This window comes from Myodes glareolus, chromosome 19 (genome assembly GCF_982192425.1).
Source record: "Myodes glareolus chromosome 19, mMyoGla1.1, whole genome shotgun sequence".
Classification (NCBI taxonomy): Eukaryota; Metazoa; Chordata; class Mammalia; order Rodentia; family Cricetidae; genus Myodes; species Myodes glareolus.
In genome coordinates this window covers 40354841-40382357 of record NC_142044.1, presented here as the reverse complement: position 1 = coordinate 40382357, position 27517 = coordinate 40354841, and the positions used below count along the sequence as shown (strand labels likewise).

The window sequence follows — 27517 nt, the reverse complement described above, 5'->3', positions numbered from 1 at the left end:
TGGGGAGCATGAGATTCTGCCTTGAAGGGTAGAGAATGGGAAAGAGCGGCAATGTGAACGCCAGGAGTCATCGAGCTCACAGAAGGGCAAGGCTGGTTCAGATGATAAGGGCGCAGGTGGAGGTAGCCAGAGAGAGAGGCAGCAGACCTGAGGCTACCCGACAGCGGCTGTGCACACCCAGCCACTAAGAGGCTCCTTAAAAATTGTTTCCAAGCCCTGCTTGAGGTGTAGTGGCCACTTGCGGAGCTGAAGTGACCTTGGACTTCTTCCTGTGTTTCGGGCGTCCATCTGCATACTCCCCTGTGATTCGTAAAAGAACATGAACCTCTCCATAGGATATTCAGGAGCCCATGGTGGTGGTGTACCCCAGTCTGACCTCGGGCACCCTCCAGGAGCATCCCTCTGCTCTCGTCCTCAGTCTCCCCCTGACCCTCTCACATGTCCACTGTCACCAAGACCACTGTTGTATCTCGCCACAGAGAATTATGGGCTATACAAAGGCCCTCGTTGGGGTGTTAGAGGACAACTTGGAAACTGTTCCCAGAGCACATGCATGTAGAATAGAATGGCTTCAATTGCCACTTAATGCCCCAGGCCTCCTGCACACAGTGCGTAACCTCCTAACTGCTTTCAGCTTGAAAGATTCAATGACGTGGTGGACCCGCAGTGTCCCAAGTTTGAAGTTTTATAAGCTAAAATATGTCTGGGCTACTCATTGAAGAAAAGGTGGCTTTTACAGAGGTCACAGAGATATATGTCATGTGATGAAAAGTTCCTCCCTCTCTCCTTTGTGGGGCATCGTGATTATTCAGATGCCAACCAGCTCCCAGCCTTATGCTGCTCACGCCTAGAACCCGAAGCCTTGCTCAGGCTCCCCTGTTATCTTCTGTCATACGGAAGAGTGGAAGGAAAGACAAGCAAATGGCCATCCCCTCAGCTCTCCTTCCCAGTCCAGATCCTTACGTATCTCCTCTCCTCTGTTGCTCAGATGGAAGCGGTTCCCTGCCCTGGATGCCCCCCACTTCTCTCTTTGCTCCAGGGCCCTTTGAAGTCTGCCCTTATTTGTGTCCTGATCTGCTTCCTGTTGCTGTAACAAACACCAGGACCAAAAGGCACTTGGGGAGGAAAGGCTTTGTTTGGCTCACACTTCCATACCAAAGTCCATCACTGAGGGAAACCAGGACAAGAACTCAAGGCAGGAACTGAAACAGAGATCATGGAGGAATGCCGCTTTCTGATTCATGGCTTACTCAGCTACTGTTGTTATACAACCCACAAGCTCAGGGATGGCCCCGCCCACACTGGGCTGGATCCCCCCCCCCATCAATCACTAGTCAAGAAAATGCCCCCACAGACTTGCCTATGGGCCAGTCTGATGGAGACATCCCCTCTTCCCAAATGACTCTAACTTGTGTCAGTTTAACAAAACACCTCCCAGCACATGCTGCAACCCCCTTCATGCGGCTAAAATGTTCTTCCAAGACACCTATGGAAAGAGACTCTACTGGCTGCCCCTCTCCTGGAGCTCTTTCCCCTTGCTCAGAGGCACTCCTATCTCTCTCCCTCTCTCTCCCAATCCCTCTCCCACTTCCTCTCCCTCTCTTCTCCTGAGTTCTCTTATGGGTCTTGTTCATGAGCACTCCCGCCCCTTCTCTAAGCTGATATATTCAGCTCCCTGAAGCTCAGCTCTTGACCTCCTGATTCTTCTTCTTACTTTGAAGCACCTCACCCCTTCTCTGGCTCTCTGCTAAGGATCCTCCAGTTTGTACCTTGCTCCCTCACTAACCTCTGCTTTGAACCTCAGAACCAGTGATCTGCTGGCTGCTACCTGATGGACTCCAGCCCCTGGCACCAGGCTCGTACAACCCCTATACCAACCTCACCCCAACTTCCATCCAAGCTATCCCTCTGCCTGTGATCAAAGTATCATGACAGGTCAGTCAATATACAATCCCCTTGCCAAATCTGGGCAGTCAGGGCTGTCACCAGCTGGGTTCCTGCCGCAAGCCAGAACTGGCACAGGGGCTGCATGTACCCTGCAGCACCTCAGCAAACCTAGGAGGTTGCTTTCTCCACTCTGGAGGTGTGAAACCAAGGCTGAGGGATTAAACCATGTGTCAAGATCACACAGGCAGACAGTGACTGCTCCAGCAGCTGGGTGGGACTCTCTGTTCCCTATGCACAATCTCTGTTCTAAATACATTTCTTTCTCCAAGTCCCCTAAGGAAGGAGCTTCTCCATTAGGGGAAAAAAAGAAGGTGTGATGCTGGAAAAAAGAAACACAGGTTTTGTAACCATATAAATATGGATTCAATTTCCAGCCTGTGAGTTATGTGGCTTGGGCCTAGGCACCTGCCGATTTGAGCATCAGTGCTTGCCTCTATCTATGGAGACATTACCTATCCTGCAGAGTCCAGGAAAGTAATTAAAGGTAAGGCCCTGGCCCAAAACAGATACTGAGCAAGTGATGGCCATATTATCACCAGTCCCTGCCTTCCTTCTCTCTCTGCCTGCACAGATGATCGCACAGCCCCTTGCCTGACCTCATTGCCTCCTGCCTCTTCCTTGTTCAATCATTCTGCATACTGGTCCCAGAAGGACTTTCCTAGAAGATGAATCAAACTGTGTCATTTCCTGGCTCAAAAGTACCCAGGAGTTCCTATTAACAGTGGATTGAAATCTAAACCATTTGATCCAACACACTTCCTCCTAGTCTCATCACCCTCACCCACAAGCACATGTGTGCACACACACGCACATCTTTGAGGACACACTGCCCCTGCCCCACCCCCTTATAGTATACATCAGCCTGTCTCAGGCTCCTCATCATTCTCCAAGTGTCCTTTTATATATGACCATCTTTCAAGAGACCCCCTCGCTGATCCTCTCCCTTCCTTACCACCCCTGTCCCAAGCAAAACTAAGCCCTCTTCTCGCCCCAGGCAGGCTGTACTTCCAGGGTCATCTTATACTGCCACCGTTACCTACCACATGCAGTCTTAGTTGTCCATTTCCCTGTTAGCTACCCCACTAGCCAAAGTTTTGGAGGGATGAGGGTCACACATACTTCTGCATCTCTAGGAGCAGAAAGTTACTTCTTACTAATGTTTGATGGATGGATGGATGGATGGATGGACGGATGGATGGATGGATGGTGGGTTCTTCCATTGGTGAGCTCCCTGAGAGCAGAAAGACTCCAGCTCAACTTTGTGGCTTCTCAGTAGCTAGCACAAGTCACATCCCCAAACAGGGACCCCAGTATATACGTCTTGACCTGGGAAATGGCATCTATGTGACCATTTAGAATTCCCTCAGAAAGCCAACCCTGCCCACCCTTTCAGATTCCGCCCGTCGCAGCTATAGTGGTAGAGAACAAAGCACAGAGAGCCTGTGACAGAGAGCTCTCATTTTGAATGGTGGCCGTGAGTGACCAAGTCAGTCACTCCCATCCTGAGGCAGGAAAAACACGCCCAGGGATTACTGCAAACCATCTCAAGGACAGCTCTTGAGTGCCCTCAAAGTTCACTTTGAGGTGCTCAAGTTTCTTGATTGGCCTTTGGTGCTCAAGATTAAACAAACTTCCTCATTAGAGAAGTACAAAGAAGCACATGGGTAGGTTACCAGTGAGTCTCTCCAGTTTATCCCCTGGACTCCTGGTTAGCACAGTAGGCACTTCCTGGATGCTGATCTTCATGGACTGGCAGACAAGATGGTGGAGGAGGAAGCTCGGCCGAGAGGCTTGATCTGTGCTCTTCAGGGAAATAAACAGTTGGAAAGGACGCTGGGAGTCACACTTTTCATGCTCATACCAGTTTGTCCCTGTTTCTGTAGTGTGTCCAAGTCGACCCCATTTCTTTTGACTAAGAGGCCTAAAAGCGCCAGCCTAATCCCACACAATTAACTCCCGCAAGGCTTCAGCTTCCCGCCGCGCCCCTGAGCTCTACTTCCCTCCAATTTTACCTTTGTTCCCAGCTGGTCTTTTGGCCTTTCTCTTCCCACATCTAGCTTACGCTCAGACCATGTAACCTAGAAAATTACTCTCTTAGGGAACATTTTAAGAAAGACGATACAGCCATTTAAGTGTAGAACTTCGTGTGTTTGGGCTGAACTCCTTGTGCGGGTTTACGTGATGGGTACAAGAGATAGGGGGAACTGAATCGATGGAGAGATGAGAACAGGAAGCTTTGGGGCTCAGGGCCCGCAGCAGCAGAAGGAAGCCACCACCCCTCAAAAAAAAAATAAATAAATAAAATAAAAGCCACCACTTTTCTTTGCAGAAAAATGAGATTAAGAAAAAAAAAACCTTATATATACCATAAAATGCCTGTAAATCACCTCTCTGGAAACACAGTCTCAGGCAGATCAAGCCCCAGGTGGTGGAGACAAATGGCTGGCTGGCTGTCAGGGACAATCTTTAGTTTCTAGAGGAGGTAGATGAGCACCAGGCCTGATTACTCAGATTGCGGCTTGTTTCGGGTCAGAGAGCGAAGTACGGGGTGTGATTCGCACTGTGATAAGCCAATTTCCAAATGGCGTCTTTCACCTCACCCCTGCTCACTTTGGATCTGACATTGGTTACCCCCGCCAAGCCACCTCTCTTCTCCCGCTTCCCCACCTCCCTGCCTCCACTATCCCTTGTGATAACAGAAACGAATTCCAAAGCTGTCAATTCGGGAGCAGTGTACGGAGAGAAGCATTCTTGTACCATTTAAGTGGATAGAAGACGCCACTGCTGTGCCTCCTCGCCTTCCCCTGACCTAGATTGTGCATTTCCCCTCCCCCTCACTCCCCTCAGCATACACAGACCCACACCCATCCTCGGCAAAGCCCAGAGCCATTTGATGTTAGAAAGTTCTCTGTTCTCAGCAATTCTCAAGCTCAAATATGGGCCATGCTTTTACTGCTACAGAAAATGATTGTAGCCCAAACATTCAAGTACAATGCTTGCAAGAATTACAGACCCTTTCATGTCTTTCAGAACTGGAATTCTCCCTCATAAAGATACTGTGCTGAGCAAAATAATATGTGTGTGTATGTATGTATATATGCATGTACATATATAGTTTTTAAAAGAATATATACCAGTCAGGTGGTGGTGACACCTGCCTTTAATCCCAGAACTCAGGAGACAGAGACAGGCAGATCCCTGAGTTCAAGGCCAGCCAGGTCTACAGAGCCAGTTCCAAGACAGTTAGAGCTACACAGAAAAACTCTGTCTGTCTTGAAACAAACAAACAAAAACAACATCAAAAGAATATATACCAAAAAAAAAAAAAAGAATATATACCTTCAGAAGGATGATCACGTGCCAGAACTCGGTCTGTCCCCACCTCAGCTCTGTGAGCATAAGTGGGTTGCTATTACCCCCACTTTTCAAATGGCTAATTGTTTTGTCCTGTGTCACACAGCTACACAGCTAGTGACAAAATTGGAGCTAGAAACCAGGTTTTCTTTCTTTCTTTTTCTTTTCTTTTTAGCTTTTCGAGACAGGCTTTCTCTGTGTAATAGTCCTAGCTCTCCTGGAACTAGCTCTTGTAGACCAGGCTGGCCTCAAAGCTCACAGAGATCCACCTGCCTCTGCCTCCCGAGTGTTGGGATTAAAGGTCTGCACCCCCACCCCCTGGCAAAACTAGGCTTTCTTGTTCCAAACCTGATGGCACGGTCCCTTTCCTTCCACTTTAGCAGTAATGCAATGCCATGCATGTTGGTACACAGTTTGAATGCCAGCTCTTGGAAGGCAAAGGCAAGATGATCTCTGTGAGCTCAAGACCAGTCTGGTCTCCATAGTGAATTCCAGGGCATCCAGGGCTACACAGTAAGCCCCTGTTTCAAAAGAGAAAAATAAAATAAAATAAGCAGACCCTAGGCCTGGGGGTGTGGCTCAACTGGTAGGGAGCTTACCTAGCATGCAGGGAGCCCTGGAGACTATTCCCAGCACTGCAGAAGCTGGGTGTGGTGATGTTTGCCTATAATCTCAGAATGCTGAGGATAGAGGCAGAAAGATTAGAAATTCAGGACCACCATCAGCTACATAGGGATCAGGAGGTCAGCTTAGGGTATAAGAAACCTTGTCAACAGAACGAAGAAAGGAAGAAAGGGAGGGAGAGAGAGAGGGAGGGAGGGAGGGAGGGAGGGAGGGAGGGAGGGAGGGAGGGAGGGAGGGAGGGAGGGAGGGAGGAAAAATTGGCTTTTGCTATGGGAGAGAGAAATCCAAGGGACTCAGGACTTCCAGTCCTACCCCTTCTGGATGACTCTCCTATGCCCAGTAAATGCATCCACAGCTCACTGAGGTTTTCTTCTCAGTTGAAGAATTCAACTGGAATTCACCCACTACAAGCTGAAGCCCACAAGTCCCTCCCGCTCCTCCTTCTCCTCTCTATTTCAGTAAAGACATCACCACCCACTCAGTCTCCCAAGCTAGAAATCCAAAGTTTTCCCAGAATCCCCTTCTCTCTCAGCTACCCCAAATGGTTACAAAACCCTGCCTGATTTTACTTCCTCGAATCCTCCGAACTAGGTCCTTGACTCTTCTTAGCTCAGACCCCATTATCCCTTACCTGGTGGGCGACACCCATCTTCCTTCTGTTCCTCCCCTGGTTTTACCCCACCCCCATCTCATCTTAAAAAGTCCTCCTTCACTCTCATTCTTACTGTCATTTCCTGGCTTAAAATCGTTTGGGGGTTCTCTATAAATCTGAAGATGAAAATCCAGAATCTTCAACCATGAACCGCAAGGCCCTGTATTTCTTCTAACTTCCTCCAGCTAAACCCCAGCTCGAATGAAGATGCTGAACTCCAAGAAGTGGTTCCTCAGCCATCACGTTTGATCTAGTCAGCTCATTGCATTGTCTGGAGAGGCCTCTCCCATCTTTCCCGTCTTCCCTCTGCTCTCCCCCCGACCCCCACCCTGGCATCTCCACCCATGAAAAAGAACATGTTCAACTACAAGAACAGGACTATGACTTAAGCCATAGCAAAGAGTTAATGTTCCTTCAGGTCAGGAACGGGAGAGGGGCTGTTAGAGACTCAGCGTCTTGGTGGCACCACCTGGGTTTCCCAGTCTCTTACGTGGCCACCCTTGGGTAGAGCCACTGGTCCAGTCTAGGCCCACATCCTTTAGAAACATTCCCAGTGAAGATAGCAAATATTTTCAAGGGTGTCTCGTTTTCTGAAATCAATGAATACACAGACAGTCACGTCTGCTGAGTAATCTGAGTGACCAAGGCAGGTGACCACATGTGGGTAGCGGTCGAGGAGACAGAACTCTTGTCTTGGCTTTGTTCAGGATCTGAGTCTGAGTTTATAGAAAGCATCCCAAAAGTGTCTCTGTGGAGAACCCCCCCACCCACTCAAGTTCTCACTCTGTGACCTGGAACGCACTATTACATAGCTCAGGCTTGCCTCCAAGTGACAGGAATCCTCCAGCCTCACCTTCCTGTGTGTTGAGATGACAGGCACAGGACACCACACCTGTACTGTCATCCCAAGTATGGTGAGTCCTATCCCAACCATTTTCAAAATTCAAAATGGGAATATAAGCATTATAGTTTAGAAAGCTGGTCTCGCTTAGATATCTAAGTTTTAATCCCCTTGTTAAAAATAAATCTTTGGTCGGGCATGGTAGTCTACCTCTATAATCCTAGTACTTGAAAGGTAGAAGCAGGACAATCAAGAGTCCGAATCCATTCCCTGGGACCCACAAGAAAGGAGAAGGCCGCCAAAAGCTGTCTTCTGACTCCAGTAGACAAGCTGTGGACACACACAGAGATACGTGCACACACATAAAAAAATAAATGCAAAAAAACTAAAATTGTAAGAAAGGATTCAGGGTGTGGTCTGAGTGCTTGGTCTGCGCTATGATGGAGTGACCTATGTAAGTGGCCTTGAACGGAGAAAAATAATGGAGTAAAAAAAAAAAAAGGCTAAATTAACCCGTGGTGCTCCCTCCTTCCCCACTAAGTCCTAGAGCGGATGTCCTATCCGGTCCCTTAGGCTCATTCCTCTTTGCCCTGCTGTCCCTTTGTGTCCTCTCATCACCATTGTCCTTTGTCTCCCCCCCCCCCCCCCCCCAGATACTAAGTAACCAAGAGGAGTGGCTCAAGGCGGAGCTCGGAAGCCAAGAAGGATATGTGCCTAAGAATTTTATAGATATCCAGTTTCCTGAGTAAGTATTTCCAGCCTGCCAAGCTGGGTCTACCCACACATGCTCCCCTTACTTTTTCAGTCTTCACTAAAATTATCCATGCATACCCAAGGAACTGTCAGAAACGGCTGCCCCTGGAGATCTCCCTCCCCAGCCTCCAGAACCTCACAGCGGAAGGCCAGGGTGGGAGGAAGGTTTATCTGCATGGCATCACAGTCCCTTCTGAGGTTTACACCGCGTGCATGGATCGCCTATTTAAAAAAATTATATAAAAAAAATGAACTTCTAAGTTAAACATCACCTATAATGAACGCAGTGACAGAACCTCCAAGAATTCCACAGGGGGCGCTGTTGGACATCCCATTTCAAAAGCCATTCTTGCATAGCTCTTCTCCATGATTGCCTAACGTTGTGTTCCACCCTAAGCAGGGATCCCAAACAGTCTCTGCTTGCTCACCCCAGTCAGAGAGGGGGGAGGGGGAAGGGAGATTCCCTCCAGAAAGAGGAAGTGAAACACTGAGATTGGGCTGTGTTTGTCTCGAGAATTGACCACAAGGGTTAGATAGAAATCTAATCTTGTCTTAGAGCCAGGGTCTAGTCTCAAGAGTATAGCCTTTATAAAACATCGTAGTAATATTGATGACTCTAACCGGGTGTCACTTTCCGTGACCCAGGAGAGACCGTTGAACCAAAAGTTTGACCACTGACCTCCAATGGGCCCTTAGTGCCTCTATAATCTGCTAGGTGGCCCCTGCACGCCAGTGACTCTCTCCCTACCTCTCAGCTCTGCCACCTTCCTCCCAGGTGTGTGTGTAGGGGGAGAGGAGCACCAAAAGAGAAGTTCCTTGGGTCCCTGCCCCTCCCTCGGGACCTCGTTTGCTGGACCAGCGCCTCCTGCAGCCACATTCGGATGCAGCTGTCCGGCCTCCAGCAGAGACATCCCCTTTCCTCCCATCTATTTTCTGTCCCTCTGCTGGAGCGTTCCTGTCAACCAACAGGCTTGCGGCCATCGCGCATGTCTTCAGTGAGATATACAAATGAGGAACAAAACCAAGGAACAGCAGGTTCCAACCCCTTCCAGGTTTCCTTTCGTTTCTTCAAAAGCGTTTGGGTTCCCTGTTTCCAACTCCACCTGTCCATCCCCCAGGCCTCCTGTCAGCAAGGCCCCAGCCAGCTGCAGTACTTTCTCAGCCATCTTCTCTGCACGATGGGACTTCCTTCCCACCCATGCATCTTCTGTGACATCCGCAGTTCCTCTTGGTCTGGCCCCCTCCTCTTGGTCCTCCAGTGTCCTAGCTGCTTCTCTTCAGTCTCCTTTGCTAGGTCCTCCTCACCCCCATCCTTCTCCAGTAAGCCTTTCTTACTACCATTTTTTTCCCAATAGGTGTGTGTGTGTGTGTGTGTGTGTGTGTGTGTGTGTGTGTGTGTGTGTGTGTGATTATGGATGCATGTGGATGCCAGAGGACAACCTTATGTGTCACCTGTAGGAATATCATTAATTTCTTTTGAGGCAGGACAGTTAGATTAGGCTGTCTAGCCAGTGAGCCCCAGGGACATCGCGTATCAGCCTCCCCAGTTCTGGAATGACGGGGGCACATCATGACACTGGGCTTTTATGTGGGTGCTGGAGATCAGAGTCAGGTTGTCGCCCTTTCAAAGCAAGCACTTTGCTGATGGGGCTGTCTCCCCTGACCATTTTAAAGGACTTCCCACCCCAGTGTCCTGTCCACTTTGTTTCTATTGTTTTCTCTCCTGGCTCACAATCCCCAGGCTTGCTGCTTTGATTATTCTGTTATTTATCCTGTGTCTCCGGAGTCACCTAGAATGTCAGTTCCCTGAGAGTGAAGTCGCTTGTCTGTTCTGTTCACCACTGTTTTCCTAGCACCAAGAAAACGGTCCCATGAGTTCCAAGATGGTCAATAAAAGCTGTCAGACTGCGGGACTGTGGTGGCGCGCGTCTTTAATCCCAGCACTCTAGGAGGCAGAGGCAGGCAGATCTCTAAATTCAAAGGCAGCCTAGTTTATTCCAGAATATCCAGGGTGTATAGAGATACCCTATTTCAAAGTAATTAATTAACCAATTCAAACCAGAAGAAAAACATAAAACAAATAATAAGAAATATCAAATGAGTGAAAGGGTAGCTTTTGAATAACAAGGAAGCTTGAAACCCTGGCCTCCTGTGTCTGATACAAAATGTATGTAAAATTTTGGAAATCTTTTAAAAAAAATTCCATGCTAATTCTAGTCAGAGAATGTAGCTTTCTTAAACATTCCTACCTGCTTGTTGCCTCTGCTAAAATCTTTCCTACCGCGGAGCGCACTGGCCTCCACCTCCCGTCAGTGTGTGTCTTCTACATGTGACAGTCAGCTGTTCAGCCCTAAAGAGGTAGAAGACACCAGAAACCCCAGGCTTCAGGCCCTCTGAGCACCACCAACCATCTGCCGTTGCTCAGGTCTGGCAGAAGAGTGTCCCTCCTGCTAGCTGGGTCCGGAGTCAAGGATCTCAAATTCTATAACGCACAAAGGAGTTGGAAGCTGAGGCCTGCCGTACATGTGTCCTGAAGGGACTTGGACATTAATTAGCCCTCTGATGGCAGTAATTAGAGTAGAAGCAGTTTGATGGGGTCCCACCTCTGCCAGCTGTGATGGAAACCCTCGTTCTAGCGTGGAGAGGAGTTTGTGATCTCCTGCCAGCAACTGCAGCCGCTGTTCCCCTTACCTGGTGTGTTTGATTTTTTTTTTTTTTTGACATTCCAACCACTGCCACCCTAACTGTGCTCTGGGAAATTTGGTTTCTCTTCCTTTTCTGTTTCCTCAGTAAAGACGTTTCCAGCCTGGATTTTTGTAGGGGATGACCTCAAGAGCACAGGGATTGGCTCGCCAAAGAGTCTAAGAAGCTGTCTGGAGCTGCTGTTAGACTTTCTCATCTCCAAGTGTAGGCAAGATTTCCTGGACACTTGGCAGCTTCTGCTGGACACAGCAGTCAAAGCCCCTGAAGCTCCCATGTTAGCCCAAAGAGCCTGAACCCCTGAGCTGGAACTGTCTGAATGCGCCTGGTTCCAGAAAGTGCCCTGCCTCTGCCATCTCAGGAAAGGAGTGGGTGCTCAGGTCTTGTCTACTAGCTTAGCCTGGAGCCCTGCCTTCAGACCTGCAGCGGCCCTTCTCTTTCCCATACATCCACTCCTCTGCTCATATTTCTTAGTGGCAGGTGGCTGCATTCCGTGGGGAGTTACTCCCATGTGGCCCCATTTTGCTCTGCAGCATCAGACTTCCAGGATTCAAGTTTTGCAAGCTAGAGAGAAATTTCTGGAAGGAAGAAAGGAAGGAAGGAAGGAAGGAAGGAAGGAAGGAAGGAAGGAAGGAAGGAAGGAAGGAAGAAAGGAAGGAGAGCAAGTCCAGCAGAGTGGCTCATTGCTTCCCCGAGAGCTGAGGAGTGCCTTTGCTAGGTTTTAGAACGAGTGCTGCAAACTCTGAGTCAAGGCCCCTTGAGTTACCTCTTTTCCATGTCCCTTCTCCTTCCCCACCACCAGCATGTGTCTCAGAGAACTCTTTTGCCCTCTTGCTGCAGGTGGTTCCATGAAGGCCTCTCTCGACATCAAGCAGAGAACTTACTCATGGGCAAGGAAATCGGGTTCTTCATCATCAGGGCCAGCCAGAGCTCCCCAGGAGACTTCTCCATCTCGGTCAGGTACTGGCTACTCCGAAGCCCACCTTGACCCTTCTCAGTCTGCCCCTACTGAAGTTGGGAGGTTACCCGGTGATCAGAAGCCTGGTGGCATCCCTTTAACTATGTTACTATTTCCTCCCCAGAACGTGTGTTCTCAACTCCTCCATAATCTGATTTCTGTTCAGAGTGATGTAGTAGTGTAGTAGCAGTGGTGGCACACACCTTTGATCCCAGCACTCAGGAGGCAGAGGCAGGCGGATCTCTGTGAGTTCAAGGCCAGCCTGGTCTACAGAGTGAGTTCCTGGACAGCCAGAGCTACATATTAAGAATTATTTGGAGAAGGGGGAAAAAAAAAGGTATTTATGTGCTTCATGTGCTTCCTTGTCTGGCCCAGATATTTCCAGAAAGCAAGTCATTCTGCTTTATATGCGTGCCCTGAACAGAGCACAGTCTATAGATGTCAAGGAGGATCTGTGGAAGGAAGGAAGGAAGGGGGAAGGGAACGGAACGCCCACTTAACTGTCTGTCTGGAAGTTCAAACCTTGTCAATAGAGGGCTGAAGAGAGGAGAGAGAAAAGCAGAAATCCCCAGTTACTGCTGTGGGAAGCCGCTGGGCAGAGCCAGGTTGCTTTCACACAGCAAGGTCCTGGCAAAGCAAAACTGAGAAGAGCAGGGCCGAGTTGAGGGAGGCCCCTGGTGAGGGGAATCAGAAAGAACTGTGACACTGTAACTCTTACAGGAAGTGACTCAATCCAGGCAAAGATATGACACAGACTTACACTGAGAAACCCCAGATCTGAACCCAGTGAGTGTGGTCAGCGTGTCAAAGGCTGCAGGTCAGACTTGATGACCGCCCGACTAAAGTGCATGAAATGCAGCTCCTAGCAGGGGAGGAGGCTGGAGCCTGCGCAGGACACACCTCCTGCCCAGTGACTTGATAGGCAGCACTGCCCTGCGTTCGCTGATGGGTTTCAAAAGGTGTGAGGCTTTATTGCTTCCTGTGCAGAAATCTAATCTCTGGTGATAAACCATAGCTGCTTTGTTATTTAGAGAGGAAAGATCTTTAACAAGTAGGTAGGAGGGACTAATAAATGATGGGCCAGTCATCTGTAGACATGTGCACCTCAAGCATGCTTGCAAATATCACCTACCGTGACTCCTTGCTAAAATGTAAAGAACGTATTTATTTATCGTGTGTGCACGTGTATGCACGTGTATGCATGTGGTGGCTGAGGGCTGTCTACGCATATGTGACAGTCAGAACTTCTTCCACCACGTGGGTCTCAGGGACTGAACTTAGGGCACCAAGTTCGATGGCAGGCACCCTTACCTGCTATCTTAGTCACTGTTCTATTGCTGTGAAGAGACACCATGACCTAGGAAACTCTTATAAAAGGAAGCATTTAATAGAGGGTTGCTTACAGTTTCAGCAGCTTAGTCCTTTATTGTCATGGCAGGAAGCACAGCAGGTACAGGTAGACAGGGTGCTGGAGAAGTAGTTGAGAGCTGTCTTGGAACTCACTCTGTAGACCAGGCTGGCCTTGAACTCACAGAGATCTACCTGCCTCTGCCTCCTGGGCGTATTCAAGGCGTATGCCACCCCTGAAACCAAAGCTTTATAACCAAGAAAGATGACTTGGCTATGGAGTAAGTCCAGAGCTGAGGGTAAAAGCTCCCCCTCCCCTTGTTTTCGGATGGCTAAAATTCAATTTCTGCAAACCCAGCACAGACATGCCTGGTCACCTGATCCAGAATGGTAGTGAAGGCATTGTTCTTGAAGCAGTCAGCATACTTACCCAGTCTTCTGTGGATAATCCCTCCCACAGGCCTGCTACTAGAGCTTGGTTCAGGTTGCCCATATCTGCTTCTCCTGCTGCTGTAGAATGAGCAGCTATTGTAGGGCTTACCATGGCCACGGCCCTCTTGAGCTTCCAACAGTTCTGATTACCCATGTGAGACCCACACAAGATAGGCCCAGTAAGGTTTCATCATGCAATGGGGAGGAGATCACAAGGTCCACCCCAAGATGTGGAGGCAGTTAACAGTGACTGGGGGAAAGAAACACTTTCAGTGGCAGAGCTGCTTGAACGTCGTCCGTGGTACCATAAGTTGCCACAGTTAAACTCACTTGTTCACCACTTGCGTGGAATCTTTACTTTCTTTTGTCATTGGTTCCCTACCTGGGTAGGACAGATGTTTGTTTCTGTCTCCCCCTGCCCCTGCCAAAATGTTCATACAATGCCTGCTCAAACAAATGTCATCTCTGGCTGCAAACAACCACCCAGCAGGGGCATGGTCACCACTGAGTTTGCTTGATCCCCAGGCACGAGGACGATGTTCAGCACTTCAAAGTCATGCGAGACAGCAAGGGCAATTACTTCCTGTGGACTGAGAAGTTTCCATCCCTAAATAAGCTGGTGGACTACTACAGGACGACTTCCATCTCCAGACAGAAGCAGATCTTCCTTCGGGATGGAACCAAAGAAGATCAGGTACGCCTCAGGGCCACAGGACTCCAGGTCAGGGACTTCAGGCAGCCTGAATTCCTGTGTAAGTCACCCCCTCCCAAAAGAATGATATTCTGATCCGAAATCAGATCTCACTTTTAATCCAGCTGATCACTTCTAGCTGGGCGGCTTTGGAAGACTCCCAGATTGTGCTTCCTCATCCCTTGAGATAGCATAGAGAGGGGGTCGTGAGCGTAAGATAATCTAATGTTCCCCATCTCTTCCCTCACTCCTAACCACACTACAAATGTACTATATATGTTAGCTCACATTGGAGGGGCTGTTGATCAGTGATTCGTGGATCTTACATCACTGTTTTCAGCCCAGCTCAGGAGCTGCTCAGGGGTCAGGGTAACAGACAGCAGCAGTACTGGAGAATAGCCTAGAGGCCAGGACTAAAGCACCAGGCAGTTTCCTGATGGCCTCCAGGAGCCCAGGGACTGCACAGGTTTAATCCCACTTCATTCCTAACTACCTGTGTCACCTAAGCAAGTACAGAACACTTTCTGAGGCCTGTAGAGGTGGCTCTGGAGTTAAGCACACTTACTGCTCTTCCAGAGGACCTGAGTTTAGTTCCCAGTCTCATGTCAGGTGCCTCACAACCACCACTAACTTTAGGTTCAGGGGATCTGATGCCCTCTTCAGGTCTCCTTGAGCACTTGAACCCATGTGGCATACTCAGGCATATGCCCCAAATAAAATAACTTTTTTCCCCCAAAGAGCATTTTTTAAGCTGGGTATGGTAGCACATGGCAGCACCCAGCACTTAAGAGGTAGAAGCAAGAGGATTGCAAGTTCAAGGCCAGCCTGGGCTACATAGCAAATGCTAGGACAGCTAGGGCAAGCAAGACGCTGCTCCCCACCCCCACCCCTGCCAAATCAAACGTACAAACATAAAAAAAAAAAGATGCTTTTTAAAATGTGTTTTCTCATCTTGGCATGGAGTCGCTCCCTCACTGGACCCTTGTGACGACTGAGTGGCATAATCACAGCCCCTGCCACAGAGTCTGGTGCATGGCAGACAGGCACCAAAGACGCGATAATCAGCTTCCCACAAGGGAACCCACACACACGTGTGCACATGGGCACACCTACAAAGTACAAACTGCTTCTCAAGGAAAAGAGCATGGTTGTAAGAGTTAGGTGTAATAAGCAGGGCGGTGGTGGCACAGTTCCTTAATCCCAGCACTCAGGAGGCAGAGACAGGCAGATCTCTGTGAGTTTGAGGCCAGCCTGGTCTACAGAATGAGTTCCAGGACAGCCAGGGCTGTCTTGAAACCATATCTTGAGAGAGAGAGAGAGAGAGAGAGAGAGAGAGAGAGAGAGAGAGAGAGAGAGAGAGAGAGAGAGGTGTAATAAAGGAAAAACCATGCACTAGCATAGCTGGAACCCTGGGGAAAGGTGATTGAAAAGGACACGTGTGCTTTGGGGGCGTCAACCTGCCCTTCTAAGCCACCAGCTGTTTTCAAGGCTGGGATGCAACAATCATCAGAGAGGAGGGTGTTCCCATCCAGAGCACACAGAAGTTCAGAAAACAAAGGTCAGCGGAGCTCTCGTGGCTTATTTTAACCAGGAAATGGAAAGAAGTATTCACTCTCTAGGATTCAGGGCTCAGAGATAAGAGAGACAGTATAAAGTTTCCTTTAAACCGGATTGAATGAGTTAATATTTGTACAGTGCGAGCATATACTGAGCCCAAGTTTCTATGTAATTGTTTGTTAAATAAAAATAACAATAAAGTATTTCTGGTTCACATAGAGCTGTCACAATATGAAGCAGAGAGGCCTTGTTCCTTCCTGGTTCACGGGGCATCAGGCCTGTTTTTCATAGCTCTGCCAGAATGTTGCTGCCAGGCTGGAAAGGACAGCTCCAGACTATGCAAAGTCAAGAGTAGGGCCATCCGGAGGGCAGGGTATCCCGCAGTTTGGCAACATGCCGGTTGTTTGTCTTGTGGATAAATAATCCACAGGATCTCAGTTGACCTTTGGGGTTTTTTTCTTCTGCACTTTTGTGTGCTCTGGATGGGAACACACTCTGCTCTGATAATTGTAGAATCCAACCTTCAAATCAGCTGGTGGCTCAGAAGGGAGCGTTGACTTCCCCAAAGCACACGGGTCCTTTTCAAGTCACCTCTCCCTTTCTGCCTGTGCAGTAGAATATTTAAACTTAATTACAGAGAGAAAAACAAACCCAGTAGGAATGGATTGAGTGGAGACCACACGGAAATGGTTAGACCAAATGGAAATTGCCAACCAGAGGCCCGAACTCACGAACTAGGGAAGACTTGAGAATGCAGAGACCCCCTTTGATAATGTGGAGGTCCAAACCTTAGGTTTCCTTCCAGGCTTACCACCACCACACAGTTCCTGCCAGAACAGGGACAGGGACGGAAAGTCTAGGGGAATAACAAATCTGGAGCCTCTGTTCTCTTTTCCAGGGTCACCGGAGCAACAGTCTGGATAGGAGGTCCCAGGGAGGCCCTCACCCAAGTGGAAATGTAGGAGAAGAAATCCGACCTTTGATGAACCGGAAGCTGTCAGACAACCCTCCTTCCCGTCCCCAGCAGTACCCCCAGCACCAGCAGCCACCTCCTCCGTTTCCACCGGGGTCACAGCCTCCTCCACAGCAGCGGTATCTGCAGCATCACCATTTTCACCAGGTATCTGAAGAGAAGGAAGGGGCAGGGCAAGGAGTGAAGGAGGACCTGCCTACCCCATGGCCCAGGCCAGCCCAGCCTCCTGAAAGATTCTAGGCTCCACGATGGAAACTGCCCACAAACCATCAGCGTGTGTGCATGCGGGCGCACACACACACAACACACAACACACACACACACACACACACACACGACTGATTCTGTCAGCAGAATTCCAATTCTTTCTCGTTAACCCGTAAAAAGAAAACTGGATTAAAACCTGCGGCAGCCTTGTTTATCTCCCTTTGCCTGTTCCAGATGGGATTGCAGCTGGTTTATGGAGATGGACAATGCAATAAGACAACATTGGTCCTACATTCCCCTACAGGGCACAGGGTTCTGTGTGAGCTGCCTGTATCTACTTCCCCAGGTCCATATTCTGCTATCACCCCCATTACCATGCAAACACATAATCCAGCAACTGGCACCACATCTTGTCATTGGCATGGTTCAGTGCATTTTTTCTCTTTTTGACGTTTTATAAGCCGTCTGTCTGCCTGATGGATCTTTCCTGGTCAGTCCCACTCCTCCTTCAAGCTGGAGCCCAGGCGTCACCTCTTCCCAGACTCCTTCCCTGACCTACCCAGGCATGCCTGGGCACTTCCCCCTCTGTTCTCTTAGCACATTACTGTATATGGTTCTTCCTCTAAGCTAGTAAATGTTCCTGATTTTTTTTAAAGTAAATTTTATTAAATTATAAAAGTTTCCATTTCCGCCCCTCTTCCCAACACCCTCCCACTCCCCCCACTCCCTCTCCTCCTCCCTCTTTGTCCCTTAGGGCAGTCAGGGTTTTCTGCCCTGTGGGAAGTTCCAGTTCCTCCCCCCTCCCTCCAGGTCCAGGAAGGTGAGTGTCCAAACAGACTGGATCCCCAAAATCCAGTATATGCAGAGGAAACAGGTCCCAGTATCATAGTCAATGGCTTTTCAGAAAGACTTCGGGCCAGCCACATTCAGAGAATCCGGCCAAATTCCGAGAATCTGGTTAGATCACCTCCTCGTTCAGTCCCAGTCCAACTGGCCTTGGTAAACTCTCATTAGATCCGTTCCCTTGTATCAGTGGGTGATAGCATCCCTCTCAGTACTGATTTCGTTTTTCATGTTCTTCCTCCTTCTGCTCCTCATTTGGACCTCGGGGGGCTCAGTCCGGTGCTCCAATGTGGGTCTCCGACTGTATCGCCGTCCTTCGCCAGATGAAGGATCTATGGTGATAAGCAAAATATACATCAGTATGGTTATGGGCCACGGCCGATTCAGGCACTCTCTCCTCTGTCCAGAGAACAATCTGGGGGATCTCTCCTTGGACCTGGGATCCCATATATAATCAAGTCTCCTGTAAACCCTAAAATGACTCCCTTAGTTGAAATATATTCTCCCCTGATCCCATATCCATCCTTCCTCCTGATTTTTGTTTTTAACTAAGACAAGAGCCATACAAGCTAGCTGTGGTGGTGCCTGTCTATAACCCCAACATTTAGGAGGCTAAGGCAGGTGGATTAAGAACCCAGCTCTAGCCTGGGCTACCTAGTGAATCCAAAGTCAGCTTGAGCTACAAAGCAAGACCCTGTCTCAAAATCAAAGAAAAGAAGGGGGTGAGAGTAAAGGGTTTGCTAGGCAAACAAGAGGGCCTGAAGTCAGATTCCCATCACCCACATAAATGCCAGCATAGGGGAACACACTTTTGTTTGCTTCTTTGTTTTTCAAGACAGGGTTTCTCGGTGTAGTTTTGGAGCCTGTCCTGAAACTCACTTTGTAACCCGGGCTGGCCTCGAACTCACAGAGATCCGCCTGCCTCTCCCTCCGCCTCCCAAGGGCTGGAATTAAAGGTGGGTAGCTCCACCACCCGGCACTGCTGAAGTGAGTAGGTACAAACAGCAGATCCCGGAGGATCATTGGCCTGCCAGTCTAGCTGAATCAGTGAGTCCCAGGTCCAGTAACGTCCCTTAGGTGGATAGAGAGTGACAGAGGAAGACGCCCAATGTCAACCTCATGCCTCTACACTCACACATATATACACACAAATGATGATGATGACAATTGACTGAATTCCTGAAGCATGGGGTGCACAACTCCCCAAATAACTGCTGTTTGATTGGATAAATAAAATCCATCATTCTTGCCTTTAAAATCTAAGATCCCTTCAGATTCCTTCCTGTCCATTTTCCAAGATGAAGGGTGAGGGTCAGCGAGTTAGTTCTTGGGTGTGAGTTCTGTAGACAGCACCCAAGCAAGGCACAAGGGTGGGACAGGCTGTGAGAGACGCCCCTGTTGGCAATATAACAACCCTCTGTTGCATGTCTCTAGGACCGCCGTGGAGGCAGCCTGGACATAAATGATGGACACTGTAGCATCGGCAGTGAGATGAATGCCACCCTGATGCACCGGAGACATACGGACCCTGTGCAACTCCAGGTGGCAGGGGTGAGTGAGCGGAGAGTGCAAGGTGGCATCTCAGGAGAGGGTTCAGCCTGGCTCATTCAGGCTGCCGTTTTCAGTCGGACTGTTGAACTTTGCCCCTGTTCTTGCTCTTCTGGCAGCGGGAGATGGGTGAGCTTTGTCCCTGTGACCCAGTGCACTTGGCCTCAGGACAGGCTCAGTATTAGGGCACTTGCCTGACATATGTGAGGGCCCAGCTTCCACCAAAGCAAACCAAGACCATATCAGGAACAAAGCTGGTGAGTGTCCCAGCACCTTAGGGCCCAGGGCTGTGCACAACTCTACTTTAGATTGCTTCAAGGTCAGCTTTTTGGGAAGGACTCAGGGGACTCAGGATAGAGTCATGTTTCCCCTGTGTGACAGCTGCTCCAGAGACCAGCCTACTGAGCTCATCAGCTTGTCTCTTGTTCCCCTCTAGCGAGTGCGCTGGGCCCGGGCACTGTATGACTTCGAGGCTCTGGAAGAGGATGAGCTGGGATTCCGAAGCGGGGAAGTGGTTGAAGTCCTGGATAGCTCCAACCCATCTTGGTGGACCGGCCGTCTACACAACAAACTGGGTCTCTTCCCTGCCAACTATGTGGCTCCCATGATGCGATGAGTCCCGCTGGGAGACTAGAGACTTTTTGTCTGAAGCTGCCTGCAAAATACGAACAAGGGGGAAAAAGTTGGACTTTATAAACTACACATGCATGCATATGATGTACACATGTGCCCGTGTGTACACAAAACACATATATGTATGCTGATGGCTACACACAACATTTTCTAATAGTAATTTATTGGCAGCTGGGTTGGTCCATTGACTGGCATGAGAAGGAACTCGAGGGAAGAATGCTTTTCCAGCTCTTCTCTGTGCAAGAGGGCAGCAGGGGGCTGAGAGTAGGGCAGGAAAATGAACTTCTCCCAACCCTTGAACTTTCACAGCTTCTTTCCTGCCTTGGGAACTTTCCAAGAGAGCAAGCAGCTAAGCAGAGGTCACACCCCAGCAATGGACGCACAGGGCGGGGCTGGGCTTGGCGAGGCATGCTAAGTAGCTCACCTGGCCCCGTCCATCTACAGGGGAGCTTCCCTCCTGTTCTCCACAGGGCAGGCACTGCACCCTGAGAACCAAAGTTTAGCAGATCCAGGGCCACAGGCACCAAGCAAGTCTGATCAGGTAGCTGGCAAGGGCGTGGTCAGTCTGCTCAGCTTGGTGTGGGAGAGCCTTGCAAACCTCAGGCCTAGTTAATGCCTGACAGAAACTTATACTTTTCCACCAGTGACTGCCCACTTTGTGATCCCCTTCCCCTGTAGCGGATGAGAGATAGTGTCTCTAACATGGAGACACCACAGAGACAAGTGCTAGGGAACACAGGGTTTCTCCACAGCCCCTGTGGCTTGCTTGAATGTAACTTCTGCTTTCCCAGCTGCAAAGAAAGCTGTAGCCTAGATTCTGCGAAGTGCATGGAGAAGCCCTGGCTGAGAATGTGGGATGTGTCAGCAGCCTCGTTTTGTGGTTACAAGGGTTGTGTCTGTGGAGCGCTCTTGTTTTTTGCTCTTGATTTTCTGTGGCTGAGGGGTGTCTTTGCCAATGGACCAGAGGGAAGCCAAGACTGCAGATCAATAAACAGATTGACATATTGACTCTAACCCTGGACAGGAGCTTCATGAAAATGAGTTTCCTCTTCCGTCTGCATGGTCGGCCTCTGGGGGCCTCCCTTCTAGAAGGAGGAACCCCACTGCCACTGTCCTTCTTTGTCACCTCAAACTCGAATTGTGTGTCCTGGTGCCTACCCTGGAGAAGAAAGCTCAGAGAAGGCGGGCTGAGGGGAGGGACACTGGAGAAGAAGAAGCTCAGTGCCTTTGTGGAGCCTGGAAGCAAACATGTCACAACAGAAGGCACTTACAAGGGTGTTGGTGTAGTCACGTGTGGATGTGTGTTCTGAGGCAGGAAAAGAAGCACTGGGGTGCAAGTGATGGCGGGTGTATGTGACAAGGGGCCTTCTCCCCTGTGTCCCCTCCTGCTTAAAGGAGGGACTGGAGGGCATCTGCTACTGAAGCGATAAAAGAACAGTGTGACTCACAAGTCATTGCCGTGTGGCATACACTCGGTCTCTTGTGACTCTGATTCAACAATTCTCTGATCCCCGGGTTCCCTTTAGAGAAAGAGAGGAAGAAAGAGACTAAGAGGGAAGAGAAAATAGCCAGGAAGGGCAGGGAAACAGAGCATGCCTGAGGAGCAGCTGCAGCCTCGGGAAGGGGAAGCAGGGGAGGGGTCAGAAGATGGCGAGCAGATGAGCGGCAGAGCGGAGACAAGGGGGGGGTTGTCAAGTGGGACCACATCAGAAAGGGACTCAGAGCAGAGAAGGGCCCAAGGAGGTCTTCCTCCTGCCTTCCGCATGAGAACGGAAGCCCAGGCCAAGTGGGCCCGATCAGCAAGCTTGGTAGTGGGAGATGTGAAACATTACAGTAAATAAAAGCCAAAAGTGATGTTTGGTTTTACAGTATTTGCAAACCATATGCTTTAAACAGCCCACAAACTTCATCCATTTGGCTGATTCCGTGGGAGGAGCAGCCCCGGCTGAGGCAGAGATGACTAGCTTGGTTCTGGTCTAGATGCTATGCCTTGAAGCACTGTACAAGTAGACAGTCATAGTCTTGCAGGTCTAGAGCTGGTGTCTGTGGCTGGCCCTAGGAGGAGTGGGTACTCCCTCTCTGCGGGAGGCAGGGATGCTAGGCCTGGAATGACAGAGCTCCTAAAACACCTGGAATGGGCATCCTGTTCTAGTAGCCATTGTGAGGGATTTTTATTGAGGTGCATTGCTGTGCCCATCAGCAGGGCTCAATTCAGAAGGGAACAGGGGAGTCACCCAAAACCCTAAGGGAGAACAGGGACTCATGGAGACTAGGCCAGGAAGATTAAGACCAAACTGTTCACTTGGGGCTCAAATCTCCTTGGCCTCTGCTGCTCTTGTCTGGGAGGTGGGGGACGGGCACGAGGATCCCTATCTATTCTATCCCTTATCTACATTCTACATGCCAGCTTCTCAGAGCCAAGGCAGTATATCTACCTAGTGTTTCTCACCAGCAGAACAGCCAGCAGCCAACACACTGCCTCTGATTTTGACTGCCACACCCTAGGTGACTTCGTGACATCTGAACAGAGAACTTCCAGAGAAAAGCCAGTTCCTGTCGAACCAGTTGTGGTTTCCTCCCCACTTACTGGAAATTACGTCATTTCTAATATCCAGAAGCTGCCGTGGCCCACTCACCTTCAGCTGGTCTCAGGGTGATTGAAGGAAGCCCTTCTCGAAGTCTTAAGAATCCGAGCGTTGTCTAGGGACCGTGTTAAAACGTGGGGTTCTGACTCAGCCTTCCATCCCTAACAAGCTCCCAGGTGCTTTCATCCGCAAGGGCATCAGGCACACAGATCTAACTGGATTCTTTGTGTGGAGCTATTCAGTCACTGTTCTTTGTTGCTAACGAACAAGTCACTTTGACTTTGGGACAGGCGCGACTCGTTACTGTCATTATGACATCCTTTCTGTTTCACGGCCTGGTGTCATATTTCTGCATCTTCATCGGGAATCAGAAAATGTCCAAGTGATAGGCACTTAGCTGAGACACGAACAGGAATCCCCTAATAGAAACCACTTGAAACAAGAGCAGAAGTTGTGGAAGGTACAGAAGATTTCTCAGAAAATCCTTAAAGAGAAAAATCAATGTCCATCACTTTGGGCTATGGGCAAGGCAGGGTCGTCACTAGATCTCAGCTAACAGCTCATACCAGGGGCAGACTGGCCTGGTCAAAATAATTGCAGGACTCTTTGTCTAGTTGCGTGTCTGTCTGTAAGACAGGAGTGTGATTAAAATCTACCATGGCAATTTTTTAAAAACAAATTTATTTTCGTTAATGTTTTTCAAGTCTTTCTACTTCATCTCCCTCCATGGTACTCTTCTGTCTCCCATAGCAACTGCACCATCCTCTGTACTTGTGGCCCTGCATTCCCTCCTATCCCTGGTACACACTCTACACTGACACCAAGGCAATCTTTGGACAGACAAATCCAATCACACCACTTTTCTCCGCACTTGATCCTGCAAGATCTGACCCTGCAGGATCTTCTCTCTAACCGCCTCTTGTTTTCATGTCCCTTCTCCACTGTTCTTATTTCAGCCTCCAACTGGCTAAGAACTATTCCCAGGGCTTTCGTAATTGTGGGTACCCTGCAGAATGCACATTCTTTTTTTTTTTTTTTTTTGTGGCTAACTGCTGTTCAGATATGGGTTTACATATCACTTCCTCTCAGACTCCCTCATCTGAAATAATCTATCCCTCTAGATTACCTCATGAGTCCCATGCTTTTCCTGAACAGCGTGCACAGAGATGGGGACACTAGAGTGTGGTGTGGCTGTTAGGCTGTATGCTCCTCGGGGCAGGGATCATTGTGTTTTGTGGATCCTTGTATGCCAAGCATCTCACGCTGTTCATGGTACATGGGGAGGAGTGTCAGAAATACATGTCTAATGAATGATGTTATTGCTCCATGCTTAAAACCTTCATCTTGTAAGGAAACTCTTTCAGGTATAGGATGAGAAGAGAGAGGTGAAACGCTCTCGCTTCCTAGAACACTCATTAAGATGGGAAGTAAACAACTCAAAATAGCTTCTGGAAGTTCCTGAAATTGACTAGATTAATGGGGCCCCTTTCTCCTCAATCATATGTAAGCAGTAAAGACTGCCAAGGTTCTTAGAAGAGACTCAGAGAAACCTGGAAAAAGCAGAGACCTGCTGAACTGCCAGGAAGAGACTCAGACCAATCAAGCCACCAGTAAGGACACTCCCCAACCTGGTGAGCTGCCTGCCAGTTGTGCAGTGAGCTCCAGGTTTCTAGTTTCTCATGTCACCCACACTGGGGTGGGCTTTGGTGACACAGCTATCTTTGAGTCATTTGCTCCCGTAAGTTACCCCTTCCCAAACCCTTGTAAGTAACCTCATTGATTTGCCACATGGGACTTCAGTGGTATCCGTACTTTGGCCTGCCGCTGGTTCCCTGCCTGGGGTGAGAAGACATTTCTTCATGTCTTCTCAGGAATAGTCACACCGCAATAAACAAGTACCAGCTGCCCCATCTCGTCTATTCATTCATCCCAAATGCCTCAAGCATTCCAGACCTACGGGTGTAAAGTAGGGGATTTTCTCTGTGATGTTCATGTGACTGAGGCTTCTGCCTCTGCCCTCAGATACTCCGCTGGGTTTTTCTGGGAAACTCTGTCTACTCATGCCCATTGTGCCCAACATGCTCCGCTCATTGTGTTTTGGATTGCTCTGAATCACGTGTGTCAACTGGTGAAATGGTCTGACTCTTCAGGCTATGGAATCTGCCCCGGGATCCATGTGTCAAGGAGAAAGGGGGAGGGAATGGGCTGGAGGATGGCCAGTGCCCAGTGCTAAAAACATGCCACAGTTGGGCCCAGGGTCCCTCACAGTCTCCCATGAGCTCTGCTTGTACCTTCTCACCTGAGCTCTCTCTCCATCAGACAAAATGGGAATGACAGCCTTCCCCTCCCCCCATGTTGTCTCCTCTCTCCTTGGTGCATGTCTCTTCTTCGAGTAAAGAGAGCCACACCACACTGCTTTATTTGTGCAGCAAATAACACATAGGGACCAATGCGTGGCACACAGTTCTATGCTGGAGCTTGGCTACAATTAGGTCATTAAATCAGCAAGTGTTTGCATAGCAGCTCTTACGGGTCTGGTAAGATCAGTCACGAGGTTCCTCACTCACATCTCCTGCTTTGCCCAATCCATGCCCACACCACAGCTACTGTCTCGTTGTCACTTTTTCCCCAGTGACCGCACCGGCCTCTGCACTGTTCCCTTGCTTCCTTTCCGCCGTAGGCTTCCTTTGATCTAGCCCCGAATGGCTGCCAGACAGATCTTATGAACATGTAAAGCAGATGACATTAGGCTCTTATTCAAATCCTTCAGGGGCTCCCATAGCTCTCAGCTTCAAGTCCTTAGCATTCCACTCCAGGCATTTGTGATCTGCCTGCTGCGTATTTGTTCAGTCACGTCCCCAGCTTTCCTCTCCTGAGCCTTCTCAGTCAGCCCCACTGTGGTCCCAGAGTGACTCATACTGTCTTCAACCTCCACCTCTCCTACCTTCGGTTCCTTTCGCTTGGAATGCCTTTCTTCCAACATTGTTGTTGTTGTTGTTGTTGTGTTTTAGACTAGAGTGATGCCGGATTAGTTCTGCAGCTATTTTGTTCAGTGTGGCGGCCATTCACCGTGTGTAGCTATTAAATACTTGATTATTACTTTTTTTTTTCAGAGGCAGAGTTTCTCTGTGTAGGCCTGGCTATCCTGGAACTCACTCTGTAGATCAAGCTGGCCTTGAACTCAGAGATCCATCCGCCTCTGCCTCCCAAGAGCTGGGATTAAAGGTGTGCGCCACCACTACCCACTTACATTTTGAATTTTTTATTTAATTGTCTGAAGAGGGTCTCATGTAGCCCTGGTAGGCACTGAATTGGATACATAGCAGGAGATGAACTTGAAATTCTGATCCTCCACCTCTTGGGTGCTGGAATTATACCCATGTGCCTCCACACCCAGTTTGCAACTGGATACTTAAAATATGGCTAAAACAAGTGATTCGTATGTCGCTAGTGCTACCTTACTTGGTAGCATGGATCCAGACACGAATTCTTAGCTCAAAATTTAAGTTACCCTCTAGGAACTGCCTCATTGCCATGGCTAATACACATGCCCCTCCCTAATATACATGCCTAAAGCATCATCGCTCCAATTCTGTTCCAACACTGAAAACACTGTACGGTATTGAGTGATTTGTTGCTCTGCTCCACACCTAGATTGGATGGCTCAAGGCAAACAGCTCACTCAGCGAGCGGTTGATACATGAAGGCTGGCTGTGCTGGTGAGGGCTTAACAAGAGGCTCTGAGAGAAAAGCCCTGATTAGCGTTCTTTTCCCATTCTGTGATGTAGACTCTGCATGCTAAAGGAATGAGAAGACAAGCCCCAGCCTTCAAGAAAACCTTTGCCAAAGACAAATCTTAGGGGAGTGAGGACAAGAAAAGGCAGTTAATATATTTAGGGGAGTGAGGAACAAGAAAAGGCAGTTAATAAACTTATAATTTTATATAAAATATCTTATATAAATTTCAATATCATGTTTATATATACAATGAAGGCTAAAGGGGGAACTATGTGTGGGGAGGCAGGATGACCAGCAAGAGGGGCAGAGAGGGAAAAGGGGAGGGGTGTGGAGAAGGAACTAAGAGCAAAGGGTAGTATCTATGTATGAGGGTGTCACAATGAAACCAATTTCTTTGTAAGTTAACCAAAAATTATGTTTAAAAAAAGGGCAAGTCTAGGCTGGGACTGAGGTTAAGTTGTTAGAGTGCTTGTCTAGCATACTTGAGCCTTGGCTTCAATCCCCAGCACCACATAAACAGGAGTGGTGATACGTGATCGTAATCGCAGCACTTGGGAAACAGATGCAGGAGAATGAACCATCCAAGGTTATCTTGGAAAATAGATGCAGGAGAGTGAACCATCCAAGGTTATCTTCAACTATGGTCGGTGTGAGGACAGCCTGGGACTATGTGAGGCCCAGCCTTAAAAGAAAGAGAGAGACTGAGAGAAAGAAAGAAAGATCTGATATGGCATTACTACACAAATTTTACCTAAGAGAGCTCAGTGCAGAGAGAGAATTGCCACTTTTTAATATAATTTTTAAAAACTATTTTGCTATGTTTTCGTCTGTATGAGTTTTTGCCTGCATGAATGTCTGTGTACCGTGTGGGTGCCTGGTGTCCATGGAGACCAGAAGAGGGCACTGGATCCCCTGGAACTGGAGTTATGGGCAGCCGTGAGTCACATGAGCACTGGCACTCAGACTGGGGTCCTCTGGAAGAGCAGCCAGTGCTCTTAACCGCTGAGTCATCTCTCCAGTCCCCAGGATTGTCACTCTTGAAACTTTATTAGAAGAACTTAGCAACTTAGTTAAAAACTAGTCAAAAGACCTGAACAGACCTCACTGAAGACAAGTCCAGAGGGCAACAAGCAT

The 27517-nt window shown here is 48.9% G+C and overlaps 1 protein-coding gene and 1 long non-coding RNA gene across 3 annotated transcripts in view; one reads left to right on the top strand and one right to left on the bottom strand.

Moving 5' to 3' along the window:
* Positions 1 to 21074, top strand: part of Grap2 (GRB2 related adaptor protein 2) — a 71836-nt gene extending 50762 nt beyond the window's left edge. The window contains exons 3-9 of one of the 2 annotated variants that reach the window (XM_087898950.1): positions 1805 to 1935; positions 8072 to 8163; positions 11712 to 11831; positions 14134 to 14302; positions 16755 to 16976; positions 19314 to 19430; positions 19864 to 21074. In XM_087898950.1, coding sequence (XP_087755076.1) covers positions 11758 to 11831; positions 14134 to 14302; positions 16755 to 16976; positions 19314 to 19430; positions 19864 to 20043 — 762 coding nt within the window. In that variant the 5' untranslated portion in view covers positions 1805 to 1935; positions 8072 to 8163; positions 11712 to 11757 and the 3' untranslated portion in view covers positions 20044 to 21074. The remainder of the gene's footprint in view (positions 1 to 1804; positions 1936 to 8071; positions 8164 to 11711; positions 11832 to 14133; positions 14303 to 16754; positions 16977 to 19313; positions 19431 to 19863) is intronic. The other variant, XM_048454734.3, reaches the window with a different exon arrangement.
* LOC146890933 (uncharacterized) lies at positions 19052 to 24418 on the bottom strand. The gene is made up of 2 exons (XR_014997863.2): positions 22697 to 24418; positions 19052 to 20082 (listed from the first exon to the last, which is right to left on the bottom strand). It is a non-coding gene; the product is annotated as an uncharacterized LOC146890933 (long non-coding RNA).
* Positions 24419 to 27517: the final 3099 nt, after the last annotated feature.